This window comes from Brassica oleracea, chromosome C3 (assembly GCF_000695525.1).
Source record: "Brassica oleracea var. oleracea cultivar TO1000 chromosome C3, BOL, whole genome shotgun sequence".
In the NCBI taxonomy this organism is placed as follows: Eukaryota; Viridiplantae; Streptophyta; class Magnoliopsida; order Brassicales; family Brassicaceae; genus Brassica; species Brassica oleracea.
In genome coordinates this window covers 7,090,142-7,105,699 of record NC_027750.1, presented here as the reverse complement: position 1 = coordinate 7,105,699, position 15,558 = coordinate 7,090,142, and the positions used below count along the sequence as shown (strand labels likewise).

Genomic DNA, 15,558 nt, shown 5'->3' with positions numbered 1-15,558 from the left:
ATCTAAACACATGCAAAATCGAAGAACACAAGAGACGCTTACCTTTCTATTTGAGGAGAGCCAGCGTCGCGAGAGTTCTGTCCCCGTCGAGGAGAACCACCATCGAGATCGTCGACGCGGAGCCACCGAGGGAGACGTCACCGGCGATAGCAGAGCCACCGAGACAAATACGAATCGCCTTTCGGGAGAGAGGATTCGAGAGAGAGAGAGGGAGAGTGAGAGAGAGAGAGAGAGAGAGAGAGAGAGAGAACCAAGTTTGATTTGTTTCACGCGTAACCGAGGCTCCCCCCTCCCCTGTCTTGACACGTGCACACTAAGCGGCGTTGTTTCACGGGCTTAATTAAGCGCCGTGTTTTCTATTTTTTTTTTTTTTAATTAAAATTAACTCTAAGCAATGGCCTAAGCACATGCGATAATGGTGGTCTAAAGCGCTTATAATTTTCACAGATGCATAACTAAATTCTGTTTTGAATACTTTAGGTTTCAACATATACGTATATAGTATTCACATAATTGACTTTAAAACTTTGCGAAAGTTCTAGAATATTAATTCGTTTTTTCATTCAAAATTTATTCGCTTTTATTCCTTTTTAATCATATACTTTTTCACAACTATCATCTGACCAATAAAACTCAATAATGGGGCAAAAGCCCTTTTCAAAAAATAAAAATAATAATGGGACAAAAGACAACGTGGAAACTGAAAGAAAGCGAGGAATTGGGCTCCACTCCACAACGTAAATGATAATTGATAGAAACTCTTCTGGTTGAGATTAGTTAGCCAACCATCCCCCACTCCTTCCCATTTCCTCCCGCCAAGTTATACAATCTTCTTGTCAAAATTAGTAATCTTAAGCATCATTTATTTATTTAATTTCCAAATAAAAGTATATATATATATATGATTTAATATAATTACATATGTAAAATCACTGAATTGAATAAGAACCATACTGCTACAAGGTTAAGTTATGGACGCAGAGGAAAAATATTTTGTAATTTTATATATTATATATATTTTTTTATTAAAATTCAATATCACTATAGTTGGGAAATGATCAACATAATAAAAAGCGAGAAAGATTTTTCTGTTATAACAAAAACATTTGTCATACGGTGAGTTTTGAATTGATGACTTCATCTATATATTATTAACCAAGACGAGTTAGTCCGGTGTTAAACGGCTTGCAGCTGCAAATACGGCCCCGAGTTCGATTCGCACTGGCCACCAGGGAATTTACATGCGGACTTGCTTTGGCGTCCGAGACCGAAGACCGTTGCCTGGCCATGACCCACCCTTGGTTGAGCGTCCGCGCTGCTAAAAATTTGGTCTCTAGTCTGGACCACCACGGTGGGACCATGACACTCGGTTTAAAAAAAAATCTATATATTCTTAATTCTTATCCATTTCTTTTCTAAAACGAAAATTCTACAAATAAAAACAAAACAAAAAGAAATCAAATAAAATATCTTTCCCTTTCCTCTCGATCCTGGAGAGAGAGAAACAGAGTAGAGAGAGAAGGGTAGTAGAGAGAGAAGGGTCTGCCTTGGCGGTTGGAATAAGCAGTTGCTATCTAATTATCTAAACATTGCTTCATAAACAAAACCTCAGGTGTTAGATTAGGCCAGCGGTTCTCTTCCTCTCTTCATCTCCCTTTCTTTGTTTCTCTTCAAACGTAAGCAAACAAAACAAACCACAAACTTCAAAGAGTTTGTCTCTTATAATTAATATATAAACAATCCTTTTGTTATGGTGTGATTCTTGGTCGCCATCTCTCGCCCAACTTCACCTTCCCTGACATAAACACAACACCTTCCTAATCTTTCTTAGTAATCATCTTTTTCTCTTGTTCCTGTCTTCTCAATCTTTTCTCCTATATTAGAAACAATTTCTCCCTATAAAACCTATTTCATTTCAGACAAAAGCTTATCTCTGTACTCAAAGCTTAGGCTACTGGAGGTACTTTCCTTTTGTGAAATAGATTCCTCCTTTTCGGGAAGTCGTGGAGTTCGTGTACGGAGCCGAGTTTTGCCTTTTTGGTGGTTGCAAATAAGGTATATAGATTTTTCATGTGTTTTTATTATTGTTAGGTCATGTGAATTTCATGATTCCTTTTCTTTAGTTTCTGTGTTTTTTCTTGTGTGTTTTTTTCCCATGATCTTTTCGTTTATATACTTCCAAGTTTCATGTGTGTGTTCACAACTTATAAACTTTCAGAAGTTTTGAATTTTTTCTTTTAATGTTCAATCTTTTTTTTCTTTGAAGGTTTAAATATATACTGAAGGCTTTGGAAAACTTCCAATGGATGAATCATCTTCCAATATTATCTCCATAACTATTTCATCATCTTCTTCCTTGAGTACCACACCACCACGAGGTGACAACACTCATGCGCCTGCCTCTGTTCAAGAGAGATCCTTCTACTTAAGGTTTGCTATGAGGGTATCTAGAGCTAGATGGTTTATCTTCTTGAGAAGAGTGTTTCACTATCAAAACGGATCAAGATCAGATCTCGGCTCCAATCCTTTTAACTCCAGCACGTGGATGATGTCTGAGCTTATAGCTCTGCTTGTTCAGCTTACAGTGATAACACTCACACTAGCTATCTCAAAAGAAGAGAGACCTGTTTGGCCAGTGAGGTTATGGATCACAGGTTATGACGTGGGATGTCTCCTAAGTCTCATGCTATTATATGGTCGGTTTCGCCAACTAAACCAAGGAAACTGGTTTGTCGATATTGAGCAGCAACATAGAGGCAGAGATGAAACTAGGTAAATTATATTTTCTTGATTTTGAACCTTATAACCTTTGCAAGATCCTGAAGTTGTATTAACATTTTGAATCTTGCAACTTTCAGGAGCTCCCATTTGATGAACAAGTGCAGAACGTCTCTAGAGCTGTTCTTTGCGATTTGGTTTGTGGTTGGGAATGTTTGGGTGTTTGATTCTAGATTCGGTTCTTTCAACCATGCTCCCAATCTTCACGTTCTCTGCGTCTCTCTTCTTTCTTGGAACGCTCTCTGCTACTCTTTTCCCTTTCTTCTCTTCCTATTCCTCTGTTGCCTTGTGCCTCTCGTTAGTAGTCTCCTTGGATACAACATGAACATGGGATCTTCAGACAGAGGTGCATCTGATGACCAAATCTCTAGTCTCCCTAGCTGGAAACACAAACGAGCCGACGACAATGCTTCTGATTCAGCTCCTAAAACTGATGATCCTGTAAGTTATAATCATTTGACTCACATATCAAAGCAGACCCATAAGGGTTTTTCTTAAGACAAAGTCATCACAGAGTAAACCATTCCTGGTTTAGCAAAAATTGAATATATGGTTAATCAATCAGATATTCAATAATGCTATACCGGAACTTGTTCATTTGTAATTACTCTGTCTGATGCACTAAGTATTCCGACATCAAATGCTGTATATTACTAATCTTAGATATATGATAGAAAAAAGTAGGTTTTGATTTTCTTTATTCTTGATATGCAGGAGTGTTGTATATGTTTGGCAAAGTATAAAGACAAGGAAGAAGTAAGGAAACTTCCATGTTCACATAAGTTTCACCTTAAGTGTGTAGATCAGTGGCTTCGTATCATCTCCTGTTGTCCTCTCTGCAAACAAGATCTTTCCGGATGAAAAACCACAAAACCCTAAAGCAGACAAGAGCTCATAAGAGACTCTGATTTTAGTTCTATAGTTTTTGGTTTGTTTGGTTTCTTCTCTCAAAGGTTTTTATTTTTATTTTTGGTTTGAAGCAAGTAGGTTACTTGTGTGAGTGTCAAAAGTTTTGTACAGAAAGAGCTCACCAGTAACCGTAAAGTACATTGTGAGGAGATACAAATCACAATGCCACAACATTTATAAAAATCTTGATATAGTGTTTACACTTTTTTTTTTTTGATAAGTAATAGTAATAGTGTTTACACTTCATATGGTTATTTCTCATCATGCCTTGTATTTTCAGTTCTATTTGCTAATAAAAGCATATTTACCCCCTCAGTGATTTACCTAAACGAGGTAACTACATAAGCTTCCAAACTAATTTTGTAGTTACCAAATTCATGGTATATATAATAATATATACGTTCAACTGGTGTACGATCAGTTAGAATACCTGATTTTCATGTTGGACATAAAGTTCGGTTCACAAGGCATCTTAATGAGTTTGACTTCAACAATAAGGTGCTTTAATTTAGATTTGAATTCAAGGTCATCCCCATACTACAAATAGGAGACAACATTTTTGGATGTTTTTTTTGTTTAGTTACAACTTATTATAACATCGCCAAATTAATTAAATAGTTTTAGGGTTTTGTTTGGCGCTTAGACACAATTTTTTTTTCCAATATATTTTCAGTAATTATATTTTGGGTTTATCCATGTACTAGTGGTGTTTCCGCGCTTCGCGCGGGTTTCAGATTTGAAATTCTATTGCCAATGTGATGTATAATTGAAAATGCTCGTCGCATTTTGCTATTGGGGTTCATGGGCATTTTGCTATTGGGGTTCATGGGGACATTGTCAAATAGTGGGATGCTATCGACAGAAATGCCAGTTTAAATAATTTTCATGCAAGCCATTTGAAATAATATGAAACGGTGTATTTCTTTAGTTGTTTCTTTTTTTTCATCTTAAGCTCTTCAGCATTTCACTTTTTTTGTCCTAAATTCTACATTTCACAGTTGGAAGAAAAAAGTTGTCACGACAGAAAAAGAATAATAAAACATAAACTACAGATTCTGGTATAGCTTTTAAATAATCTAGCACAATGTGTAGTATAGACTCTACACAAGTGGGCGTCTTAAATCACTCAAGTGACTCATCCAAACAGGTAATACCGGATATGAGATGATTTATAAAATATTAAAATCTCATATTTCGAAGCATGGACTTGTGTGAGAGTATAATCCCAATCTTGATCGTTCAACAGTAGTTGTAACTTCTTTTTTAAAACTGATTTTCATATTAAAAAGGAAACAAAGATACAAATATATGAAAATTTAAAAACAGAGAAGAAAGCTACAGAGGGAGATACTTTAGAAGAATGAAGGAAGGAGGTCACAAAGATTCAGAAATTCTAAAAATTGGACACTCGAAACAGTGTGAGGTATTAAGCTAGATACCTGACCAAAGAGAGACGGTATCATCACCAAATCTACACTCTAGATTTCTAAGGGCAGTTGATTTGTTTTTGATCATCCGTACAATGATGCTCAGAATTGTTGCTTCGTCCCTAGAGAGACCAAGATTGAAGCGTTTATTTCCTTCCGTCCGTAAACCATAAATGGTACCATGCCAAAGTTGAATCAGAGCTCTAGAGGAAACAGGGGAGGGAGAAGCAGTAGGTAACCACAGCAATATTAAATCCCAGTCATGTGGAGTTGAGAGAAGTTTAACTTCAACAGAGCACGGCTCCAGAATGTGGAAGAGAAGGAGAACCTGAAAAAAAAAGCTCTCTTGAGATAGGTTGAGGCACACAGAGCAGACAAGTAGTTTCAACATCTAAACCTCATCTTTGGAGACGATCCAGAGTGGGATTTCGATCAAGAACGAACAGCCAGACCGAAGTAGAGTGTTTCGGGACACTTCATTCAAACCAACGAAGCCCAAGAAACCAGTGGTTTAGTAATTCTTGTTTCATTCTATTAAAACCCATATTAACATGACAAATTCATCCAAACAAACCAATACTTCTCAAGACTACTAGCCTCCAAAAGCCTCCTGTGCTTGCAGATGCTTGCATTTGTCAGGATGAACCATCAAAGATATCTGGTAAACATTCAACTTAGTCTTTTTCGAAAAAAATCTAATTCAAATTAGTCACAAAATTTTCAGTGTATTCTCAATTAGTGGCATAGTAACTAAAATCACCAGAAGAAACCATGAATTAGTAAAATTAAAATGTCTTCACAGTGTGACAAAACTGAAGAATACTTTTGCGTACTGCCGTTTAAAAATAGGTTAAGATGCTCAAACGGGTTCAGCATGAAGCATGAGAGAATCCTACAAATTTGGAACTTTTAAGATATGATCATCAGAAACATGGCTGCAACAAGACGATGATACCGGTAACAATTCTAACAGTAAAGATAAGTCATTTACTATTATACATGGAAGATATATGCAAATTATCCACATCCATACCAGAAACTAATCATATTTGATCAGATCTACACGAGATCTCCCTAAGCTACGGTACTCTCAAGAGCTAAACATAGATGCTTGAAAATAAAAAAACCATAGATGCTTGAAGTTGGAGCAATGGATATGACTCCTAAATATCCCGCTAAATATCCCACAAATCCGAAACTCCGACCCAGATCCAACCAGCTAAACCAATCTCCTTCAGCAACGGAGTCATCAAACGCCGCCACCACATCCACCACCACTCAACCACCGTCACTACAGAACCGTGCAGCTGCGATTGGAGGTCACGCGCTCGACGTTTGCAGCGAATTCATGCCGTCTCCTACCTTCACATCTTCTGATCCAACTTCCCTCAAGTGTGCCGCGTGCGGTTGCCACCATAACTTCAACCGCCGTGACCCAGACGATTCCTCACTCACTTCCGCCGTGGCTCCACCGTCTCTCCTTACATCTTCCACCACCGCTGAAATAGAGTACCAGCCTCACACCGTCAATTGATATACCTTGCTTCCCAGAACCTCAGAAGGCGGATCTAGGCGGAGTTTGAACATCAACCAGCCTTCAAATCGGCAAGAGGATTGTAAGAATTCTCCACTGGTAGAGATGTTTAATAGTGATTGACCTTTGAGATTTGGTTGCACTGAGGTTGTTCATCCCAAGGACGGAATACATTTATAGTCGAAGATTTGGACCGTTACCTATGGATGATGATGCCGAGTTAATGCGAAAGAGTGGGCAGAGTGGTAGGATCAACGTTTATGCTTGGAAAAATGGATCTGCTTGACCAAAGCTGAAGACGTTATAGAGGCTTTGTGTAGGTTTCGAGATTCCAAGAGTCAAGTCGTAAACGCAGAAGATGTAAATGTAATAAATTCCCGGTCAAATAAGTGCATGTCAAGAACCAAATTAAAATAAAAGCCCAATTCAAATAAGGGTATGCCGAGAACCGGCTTGAAACAAAAAGCCCAAATGGTCTGGGAAAGCGCCACGTGTCGCGAAATGCCATTCCCTCCATGCTGACGTGGACGCAGGAGGAGAGACTTAAGCCAACTTTATTGTATAAGATTTCTCTAACTATTTGACGATCACAAATAGGGTTGGTGTTCGGGTGCCCATTCGGGTTCGGTTCGGATCTATTCGGGTTTCGGGTTTCCGGAGTCAAAGATTTCAGTCCCATTTGGATATTTCTAAGTTTCGGTTTGGATTCGGTCCGGATCTTTCCGGGTTCGGTTCAGGTTCGGATAACCCAATAAAATTATTTTTAAAATTTTGAAATTTATTATATACTTTAAATTTCTCAAAATCTATAAACAAAGTATTATATTACATACAAATTTGAATAACATATGTCAAAATATCTAAACTTAACATGTAATTTGATTTGGTTTGAATATTTGGATAGATAATCAATAGATATTTCAAATATATGTTTGGTGTTTTGAGTATATTTTAGTTATTTTAGACATTTACTTTTGACTATTTGTATATATTTTCAAGTATTTTGGAAAGTAAAAAATATCTTATATATTTTGGATGTTTTTAATAGATATTAAATCTAAAATATATTTATATAAGGGGGTATAGAAATCTATTTTGGATACATTTGGGTACCCGGAATACTTCGGTTCGGGTTGGGTTCGATTCCGATTCTTTAGATACCAAAATTTTGAACCCGTTCGGATATTTGATCAATTTCGGTTCGGGTTCGTTACTACTTTTTCGGGTCGGGTTCGGTTCGGTTATTCGGATTCGGATATTTTGTCCAGTCCTAGTCACAAATGTGTAAATGTGTAACTAGAAAAAGAAGAATATAACCACTAAGTCTAATATTTCCCTCTAATTCTTATTTATTCTTTTCTAGAATACTAAACCACCCGAATCTTAAAAATGCAGTTTGTCAACAACCTTACAACGACTAATTTAGTTGCCTTGTCTCACAAGTCCTCATATATAATACCCACAGACATGTCTATGCAACAACAAAAACAACACAAATCGTTCTTTTTTTTCATCAAAACCACGGCGAGAGAAAACCCTCAAATTATAGTTGTCAGAAAATATATGGCGGAGGAGAAGTATTCCATAAATTTAAGCAAGATCAAATCCCAACCTTCCGAAGGCTCTGCCGTCGAACCGATCAAGAAGCAGAACCAAGACCAAAACTCACCGAGTTTACGCCGTTGGGGCTCCGACGACACACGCCGGTTCTTTCAGGTGCAGGCACCATCGTGCAGATTCCATGACATGTACCGGGTCTATAGGGTCGAACCTCGCTGTGCTTTTGTCGTCCAAGTCGAGCCGGTTTAGTGACTCTATCAAGGCTTAGTAAACCGCTTTTGATCGTATGTATTCGCCCCTATTCGGTATAATAAGTGTCGGTTTTGTGTTGAAAATGTATACCAAACCGTTTGAATTCGGCCTAAACCGATTGAAGACGAACTTTTTGTTGTTCATCACAGATTTTACATTATAAAATTGATTTATTGTACAATTATACGCTTAATCAATTAAATTCCATTTTCACAATCATCAAAATGCCTCAAAACACACGAAATATTCATTTTCAGAATCGAGTTGAATATTTTAAAAAATGTTCATATATATATCCTTACAACGCGTATCTAATCTATTAAAATTAGAGTACAAATTGAAATTAACCCTCCGTTTTCTTTAAATATTACAAGTCTATACCACTAGCTTAAACCATATTTAACAGTTAAATAAAACCATTTAAATCTAATTTAAATAACTAACCAAACTGTACATAGTAGTTAACCAAACAAACGTCAATTCAATAACATTACTAAAACCAGAATTAATTAAAAATCTTAATCATTTATCACCTCTTCCTATAAGCAATCCAAACTCTTATAAATTTGGAATCATACCAAAAATACAATGGCGTCTTCTTATCCTACACTGATCCACTATAAAATTATAACCATGGCAAACATAAACCATATAATTATCATATATTCAGTCAATAAAAATTCAACAAAGAACATATAATTAGTTCATTACTCTCCGAATTACAAAGTGAACATAAAAACTAAGAAAAAACAATTTTTATCATTTGAATACCTTTTCCATGAATAACTCCAATTATTATTATATATTGAACCATTTGATCAATATCAACCAACAAACATTTTCTATATCACAAGCATTTGGTCAATATCGACCAACAAACCTTCTCACGATACAATTTTTAAAAATATAATAATATATAATTAGTTATATGGTAAATATTAAAATAAATATTTACTAATTATAAAAGTAAATAATTCTTTCGAAACAAAAAGAAAAATAAACATCCCCAAAGTCTAGTATTCATTAAATGTTGATTATTGCTGCGATTTTGATGTATTGTGAAATGAAAACGTTAAAAGACAACTGATGAGACTGGTGGTACAGGTTCCATTCAGACCGTCTATAACGTAAATTAACCGGAAATAAAAAAAACAAAACCAAACGTTAAAGTGCAAATTAAGGCCCGAGTAAAACGTGGTCGTATAATTAAATACAGCGCATTATTTAACACAGGCTCCACAAAATGCGACGTGTGACAAGTAGTTGTTGGAGCTTCACTCATTCGCGGCTTAACAGCTGTATCAACAATATAATTAATTGATTTAAAAGTTGTAGACCAAAGTTAGTTAATGCTAAAAAGATTATTTATTTATTTTATTTATAGAAATAGTTTAAAAGATTTTCTCAGGTTTTGTAAAATATATTTGTTCTTCTAAACCATTCTGCTTACACCAGAATCGGCTCTCACCTTACTACCAATCTCCACCACCTTCCAACCGCCAAGAGCCGCCTTGAGATTGAGGAATACAATCGAAGCATCGGTAACTTTTTATTCGGTTGATTTCGGTTTAATCTGTAAAACCAATTCAGTTCACAACTACTGAATAGTATAAGAGTTGATAGTATAAGAGTTGCATAACGTGTGATTCCATCACGAATCCGTTTTACTGTAATGTTGAATCGGAGTGATTTAGAGAGCAATGTTCCGTTATTGTAATGTTTAAGAAAAGTAGATATATAAATTTGGTTTGTAATGGGAATTAAACATTTTTAGGCTTTTGCATCGTTATTCTCTTTTATCTTTTAAATAATTTGGCAATGATGTCATTCAAGCCTTTCGTTTCTGATTATGTGGCCATAAGTAACATCTGGTAATAATGACAAGACTTCAGTTTCTAGTGTGTAAGCAATGTTTTGTTGCCTTTATTTTGTTATTATGAATCTTTGTCTAATCCTATCTTTAACTTTTCCAAGTTGGGTGTGTTACATTCAATCTTATGCCTACTCTGTCAGCGAAAAGATTATTAAGTGATTACATATTTACATCTCATCTGCTTTTAAATTACAGACCATCGCAGTGTTTTGTTTCTGTAGAGTTTTCGCTTAAGCTTTACTTCTTCTTCTTCTTCTCACTGTTTTGTTTTATTTTGCAGGCATGGAGAGTTATGATTTGCATAAGGTATCAATCATGACGCAGTGCATAGACGGTGTTAAGCATTTATGCACCTCTGTTTTAGGGTGTTTTGATCTCAATTTGTTTAAACAATCTGGTGGTGGCCTTGGAGATCCTGAATTACTTTCTAGAGACACAGTTTGTATGCCTATCAGCTTCTCTATTCTTTCTTTTTCTTTAGTTCGGTTGATATGATTCTAAGGAACTTGGTTTGTGGTGCAGTTAGTGTGAGTGAGATAGAAGCTCTTTATGAGCTGTTTAAAAAAATCAGCAGTGCTGTGATTGATGATGGGCTTATAAACAAGGTAAAGAGCTTGTGTAATATTTTTGGTCAATTCATTTTTTGTTGACACAATCTCAGTCTAGTTTACTCATCTCTTGTTAAAACTTTGGTTCAGGAGGAGTTTCAGTTGGCTTTGTTTAAGACGAATAAGAAAGAGAGCTTGTTTGCTGATCGAGTAATATTTCTTTCTTTACTACAAGTGTTTTTTTTTTCCCCAAAAGATCAAGTCTTAAGAAGCATATGTCATTTGGTTTGTAGGTTTTTGATTTGTTTGACACAAAGCACAATGGAATACTTGGGTTTGAGGAGTTTGCTCGAGCTCTCTCTGTATTCCATCCAAATGCACCTATAGATGACAAAATCCACTGTACGTTTTTATAGCTTAGAAAAAATAAGATCCCCATTAATATGGTTTCAGACTCATGGTGTTTATACATGTTGTTGTTGCAGTTTCATTTCAGCTATATGATCTTAAACAGCAAGGTTTCATAGAACGGCAAGAGGTATATTCAAATAGCTTCGTAAACAACCATATTAAACTGCACTTTATCATCATCCTCACCTTGAGGTTTTGTCCAGGTGAAACAAATGGTTGTGGCTACGCTTGCTGAATCTGGAATGAACTTGAAGGATACTGTCATTGAGGATATAATTGACAAGGTAAGTTGCTTTTCTCATCTTCGCACAATAGCTTTAGTTGAGAGTAACTTTCCCTGAGTTTTGATTTGTTTTAGACGTTTGAAGAAGCAGACACGAAACACGATGGAAAGATTGACAAGGAAGAGTGGAGAAGCCTTGTTCTTAGACATCCTAGCCTTCTCAAGAACATGACTCTTCAATATCTCAAGTGAGTTTATGTTTTTGTAACCGGGACTTATTGAAATCTATACAACAGAATTGCTTCTCTGGTTTCTTCTCAATAAAGGTGGTGACATTGTTGTGTCTGTGCTTGCAGGGATATCACGACTACGTTTCCAAGCTTTGTGTTCCATTCTCAGGTTGAAGATACCTGAAGATAAAAGAGCAATCTTCAAAGACTTTAGGGTTTTTTGTTCATTCGTCTGGTTGAGCTTTCTTGTGAAGTTCATTTGTTTCTCTGAACTCATTTATCTTTCTATTGCTGAGCTTTGTTGTGAGGCAAAATTCTTTTCGATTTTGCATCTTGACCAGGCTTATTTGTAGATACAACTGGTCCACATGATATGTAAAGTTTTGAAGTTGATCGATCTTTTACCCCCGTGGTTTGCTTCAACCTGTGGGTTCTCCCCAAAAAAAAACTCAGAACTATAACAATGGCCAGTGAATCTACTATGTAGAGAGCAGCAATGCAAAGAATCTTGAAACTGTTGCGACAAAAAGAGATCTGTAAGTTTTTTAACGAGTCTTCAAACTTGTCTGTCAAATCACAGAAGACTAATGTTCTCTTAAAAGGAAAAGAGTGATGCTCCAAACGACGGAACAAGCAACTACATTTTTTCCACTCTTCAGTCCAGGTACTTGAACATACTTTAACTATGTTGTCTTAAGCAAAGATCAAGATACAAAATAACAATTTCTGGATTTGTAAGAAACGAAGTCTCTTAACAGCAATAGTTATAGTTCAGAGAAAAAAACTACACCACTAATAGTACTTGAGAAAAAAAAAAACACCGAAAATAATAGTTTTAGCCAAAGAAAGAGCAGATAAGTAGAGAAAAATCATTCACTGCAGCAACAGGGCAGGCTTTTAGTCGACCTCCTCCATCTTGCTACCTTCAGCATCGGCATCATCCTCAAGCGGAGGCATCTCTGCATCAGCTTCCACGGCATCATCGTCATCAATGCTCAATCCCAGCTTCAACATCCTGTGGATTCTGCTTCCGAAGGTGTTGGGCTCGTCTAAGCTGAAACCTGAAGTGAGAAGGGCAGTCTCAAAGAGGAGGAGAACAAGATCTTTCACCGACTTGTCATTTTTGTCGGCTTCAGCTCTTTTCCTCAGCTCGTCCATGATCGCATTCTCCGGATTGATCTCCATTGTCTTCTTGGAAGACATGTAACCTCCCATGCTACTGTCTCTCAAGGCCTGCGCTTTCATGATTCTCTCCATGTTCGCAGTCCAGCCGTACTCACCTGTTACCAGACAGCAAGGCGAGTCCACAACACGGTCAGAGACAATGACCTTCTCGACCTTGTCTCCAAGAACGTCCTTGATCACTTTGCAGAGTCCCTCAAACTTTTCCTTCAGCTCCTCCTTTTTCTTCTTCTCGTCCTCTGACTCTTCCAGTTTCAGACCCTCCTTGGTTGCAGAGACCAGCTTCTTTCCCTCGAATTCCTTGAGCTGGCCAATGGCATACTCATCGATGGCATCAACCATGTAAAGGACTTCATACCCTTTCTTCTTGAGCCTCTCAAGGAATGGAGAATTCTCCACAGCCTTCTTGCTCTCACCGGTGATGTAGAAGATATCCTCCTGACCTTCCTTCATCCTCGTCACGTAATCCTTGAGGCTGGTCAACTCATCACCGCTCTTGGTCGAGTGGTAACGGAGCAACTCAGCGATCTTGGTTCTGTTTTGAGAGTCCTCATGGATACCAAGCTTCAAATTCTTAGAGAAAGCTTCGTAGAACTTGTTGTAGTCCTCCTTGTTCTCAGCAATCTCAAAGAAGAGCTCCATGCACTTCTTCACGAGGTTCTTGCGGATGACCTTAAGGATCTTGTTCTGCTGCAACGTCTCTCTCGAGATGTTGAGGGGGAGATCTTCGGAGTCGACAATACCTTTGACAAAGCCAAGGTACTCTGGGATGATGTCCTCACAGTTGTCCATGATGAAGACACGACGGACGTAGAGCTTGATGTTGTTGGGCTTCTTCTTAGTGTCAAAGAGATCAAAAGGAGCTCTCTTGGGAACAAAGAGAACAGCCTTGAACTCGAGCTGTCCTTCAACCGAGAAGTGCTTCACGGCTAAGTGCTCTTCCCAATCGTTGCTGAGACTCTTGTAGAAGGCAGCGTATTCCTCCTTGTTGATCTCCTCAGGCTTCCTCATCCAGATAGGCTTCTGCTTGTTAACCAAGTCCCACTCGTGAGAAACCTCCTTAATCTTCTTCTTTTTCTTCTCCTCCTTTTCCTTCTCCTCATCTCCCTCCTCGACCTTGCCTTCCTCGTCCTTCTTCTCTTCCTCATCCTCGTCATCAGAAATCTCCTTCTCAATAGTCTTCTCGATCCACAGAGAGATTGGGTAGCTGATGAACTCAGAGTGCTTCTTGACCAAATCCTTGAGCCTCCTCTCCTCAAGGTACTCCAATTGGTCCTCCTTGAGGTGAAGGACCATCTTAGTACCCCTGCCGAGACTCTCTCCAGTGGTATCTCTGGTCACAGTGAAAGACCCACCAGCCTGAGACTCCCACACGTACTGCTCATCGTCATTGTGCTTGGTGGTGACAATAACCTTGTCAGCGACCAAGTAAGCAGAGTAGAAACCAACACCAAACTGTCCAATCATGCTAACATCAGCTCCAGCAGCCAACGCCTCCATGAACTCCTTGGTACCAGACCTTGCAATCGTTCCAAGGTTGTTGACCAAATCAGCCTTGGTCATACCGATACCACTATCGATGATGGTCAAGGTGTTGTTAGTCTTGTCAGGGATGATGTGAATGAAAAGCTCAGGCTGACCATCGAGCTTGCTCTTATCAGTCAAGGACTCGAACCTAATCTTGTCCAACGCCTGTTTCACAAGTTCAAAACCATTAAGTAACAAACGCAAACAACGTATACATTACGCATAGAACGTACAAAAAATTCAATCTATCTCGCAAGAATCAATCCAAAATCAATTCAGCTCAAATCGCTAGCAACAGTATAGCTAAGAGTTCCCTATTTCGATCGGATACAACAACAACAACAGTAATCAAACCTAATCTACAGATCGATCCAGGCGAAAGCAAGAGAGATACGTACATCGGAGGACTTGCTGATGAGCCCACGAAGGAAGATCTCCTTGTTGCTGTAGAAGGTGTTGATGATGAGCGAGAGCAACTGGTTGATCTCCGCCTGGAAAGCAAAGGTCTCGGCGTCGGCCATCGCTGCTGAGTATCGGGGAGATCTAGGGTTTATCAAGGAGGTACAACAATAGAGAGAGCAGATGCGAGGTAGTGAAGAGAGAAGTTACGTATATATACACAAACCTTATAGGGTTTCTAGATCCTTCTGAGATCCATTATGCTTAACTTGTTAGTTTGAGACAAGTTGGGCCCAATAATCTTGGGGTGTAACTGATTTACTTCTTTTTGGTCACTGTGTTATTTTCTTTTTCTTTATAATTTACTACTTTTTTGTGTTAAAACAAATAATATAATTTAATATTTTTACTATGATTTTTGTTTCAAATTTTTGTGTTAAGACAAATAATATAATTTAATATTTTTACTATGATTTTTGTTTCAAATTTTTGTTTTTGGGTATGGTTTTGGCTTTCGCATAAAAATTTAGATTTTTAAAAGTATAATTGTATAAAATTTTGGATATTTTTCAAGTCCTTGGATCAGATTTTAGATAAAATTTCTCATATTTTCGAGTATTTAAATATATTCATGTATTTTCTGTGTATTTTAGGTATTTTTTGGGTTGGACCCGAACCAAACCCGATCCGTAACCGAACCGAATC

At 37.6% G+C, this 15,558-nt stretch overlaps 4 protein-coding genes across 6 annotated transcripts; 3 read left to right on the top strand and 1 right to left on the bottom strand.

The window, feature by feature from the left end:
* The first annotated feature begins 1,468 nt into the window (after positions 1-1,468).
* Positions 1,469-4,000, top strand: LOC106331759 (E3 ubiquitin-protein ligase At4g11680-like). The gene is made up of 4 exons (XM_013770168.1): positions 1,469-2,055; positions 2,267-2,772; positions 2,859-3,219; positions 3,493-4,000. The coding sequence occupies exons 2-4, from the start codon at positions 2,303-2,305 to the stop codon at positions 3,637-3,639; spliced, it is 978 nt and encodes a 325-aa protein (XP_013625622.1). The 5' UTR covers positions 1,469-2,055; positions 2,267-2,302; the 3' UTR covers positions 3,640-4,000.
* Positions 4,001-6,246: 2,246 nt separating this feature from the next.
* LOC106329772 (zinc-finger homeodomain protein 9-like) lies at positions 6,247-6,648 on the top strand. The gene has a single exon (XM_013768415.1). It carries the CDS (start codon positions 6,247-6,249, stop codon positions 6,646-6,648), a length of 402 nt encoding a protein of 133 aa, XP_013623869.1.
* Positions 6,649-9,888: 3,240 nt separating this feature from the next.
* Positions 9,889-12,142, top strand: LOC106331760 (calcineurin B-like protein 2). 3 transcript variants are annotated; one of them, XM_013770170.1, is made up of 9 exons: positions 9,889-10,001; positions 10,614-10,775; positions 10,856-10,938; positions 11,032-11,091; positions 11,175-11,283; positions 11,367-11,419; positions 11,496-11,576; positions 11,651-11,763; positions 11,872-12,142. In XM_013770170.1, exons 2-9 carry the CDS (start codon positions 10,616-10,618, stop codon positions 11,927-11,929), a joined length of 717 nt encoding a protein of 238 aa, XP_013625624.1. In that variant the 5' UTR covers positions 9,889-10,001; positions 10,614-10,615; the 3' UTR covers positions 11,930-12,142. The 3 variants fall into 3 exon arrangements, with proteins under 3 accessions (XP_013625624.1, XP_013625623.1, XP_013625625.1); XM_013770169.1 differs by lacking the exon at positions 9,889-10,001 and adding an exon at positions 10,393-10,488; XM_013770171.1 differs by lacking the exon at positions 9,889-10,001 and adding an exon at positions 10,393-10,488 and having other exon boundaries at positions 11,667-11,763; positions 11,872-11,962.
* Positions 12,143-12,455: 313 nt separating this feature from the next.
* LOC106331757 (heat shock protein 90-2-like) lies at positions 12,456-15,054 on the bottom strand. Its single transcript, XM_013770165.1, has 2 exons — positions 14,853-15,054; positions 12,456-14,619 (listed from the first exon to the last, which is right to left on the bottom strand). Exons 1-2 carry the CDS (start codon positions 14,973-14,975, stop codon positions 12,643-12,645), a joined length of 2,100 nt encoding a protein of 699 aa, XP_013625619.1. The 5' UTR covers positions 14,976-15,054; the 3' UTR covers positions 12,456-12,642.
* Between the last annotated feature and the right edge of the window lie 504 nt (positions 15,055-15,558).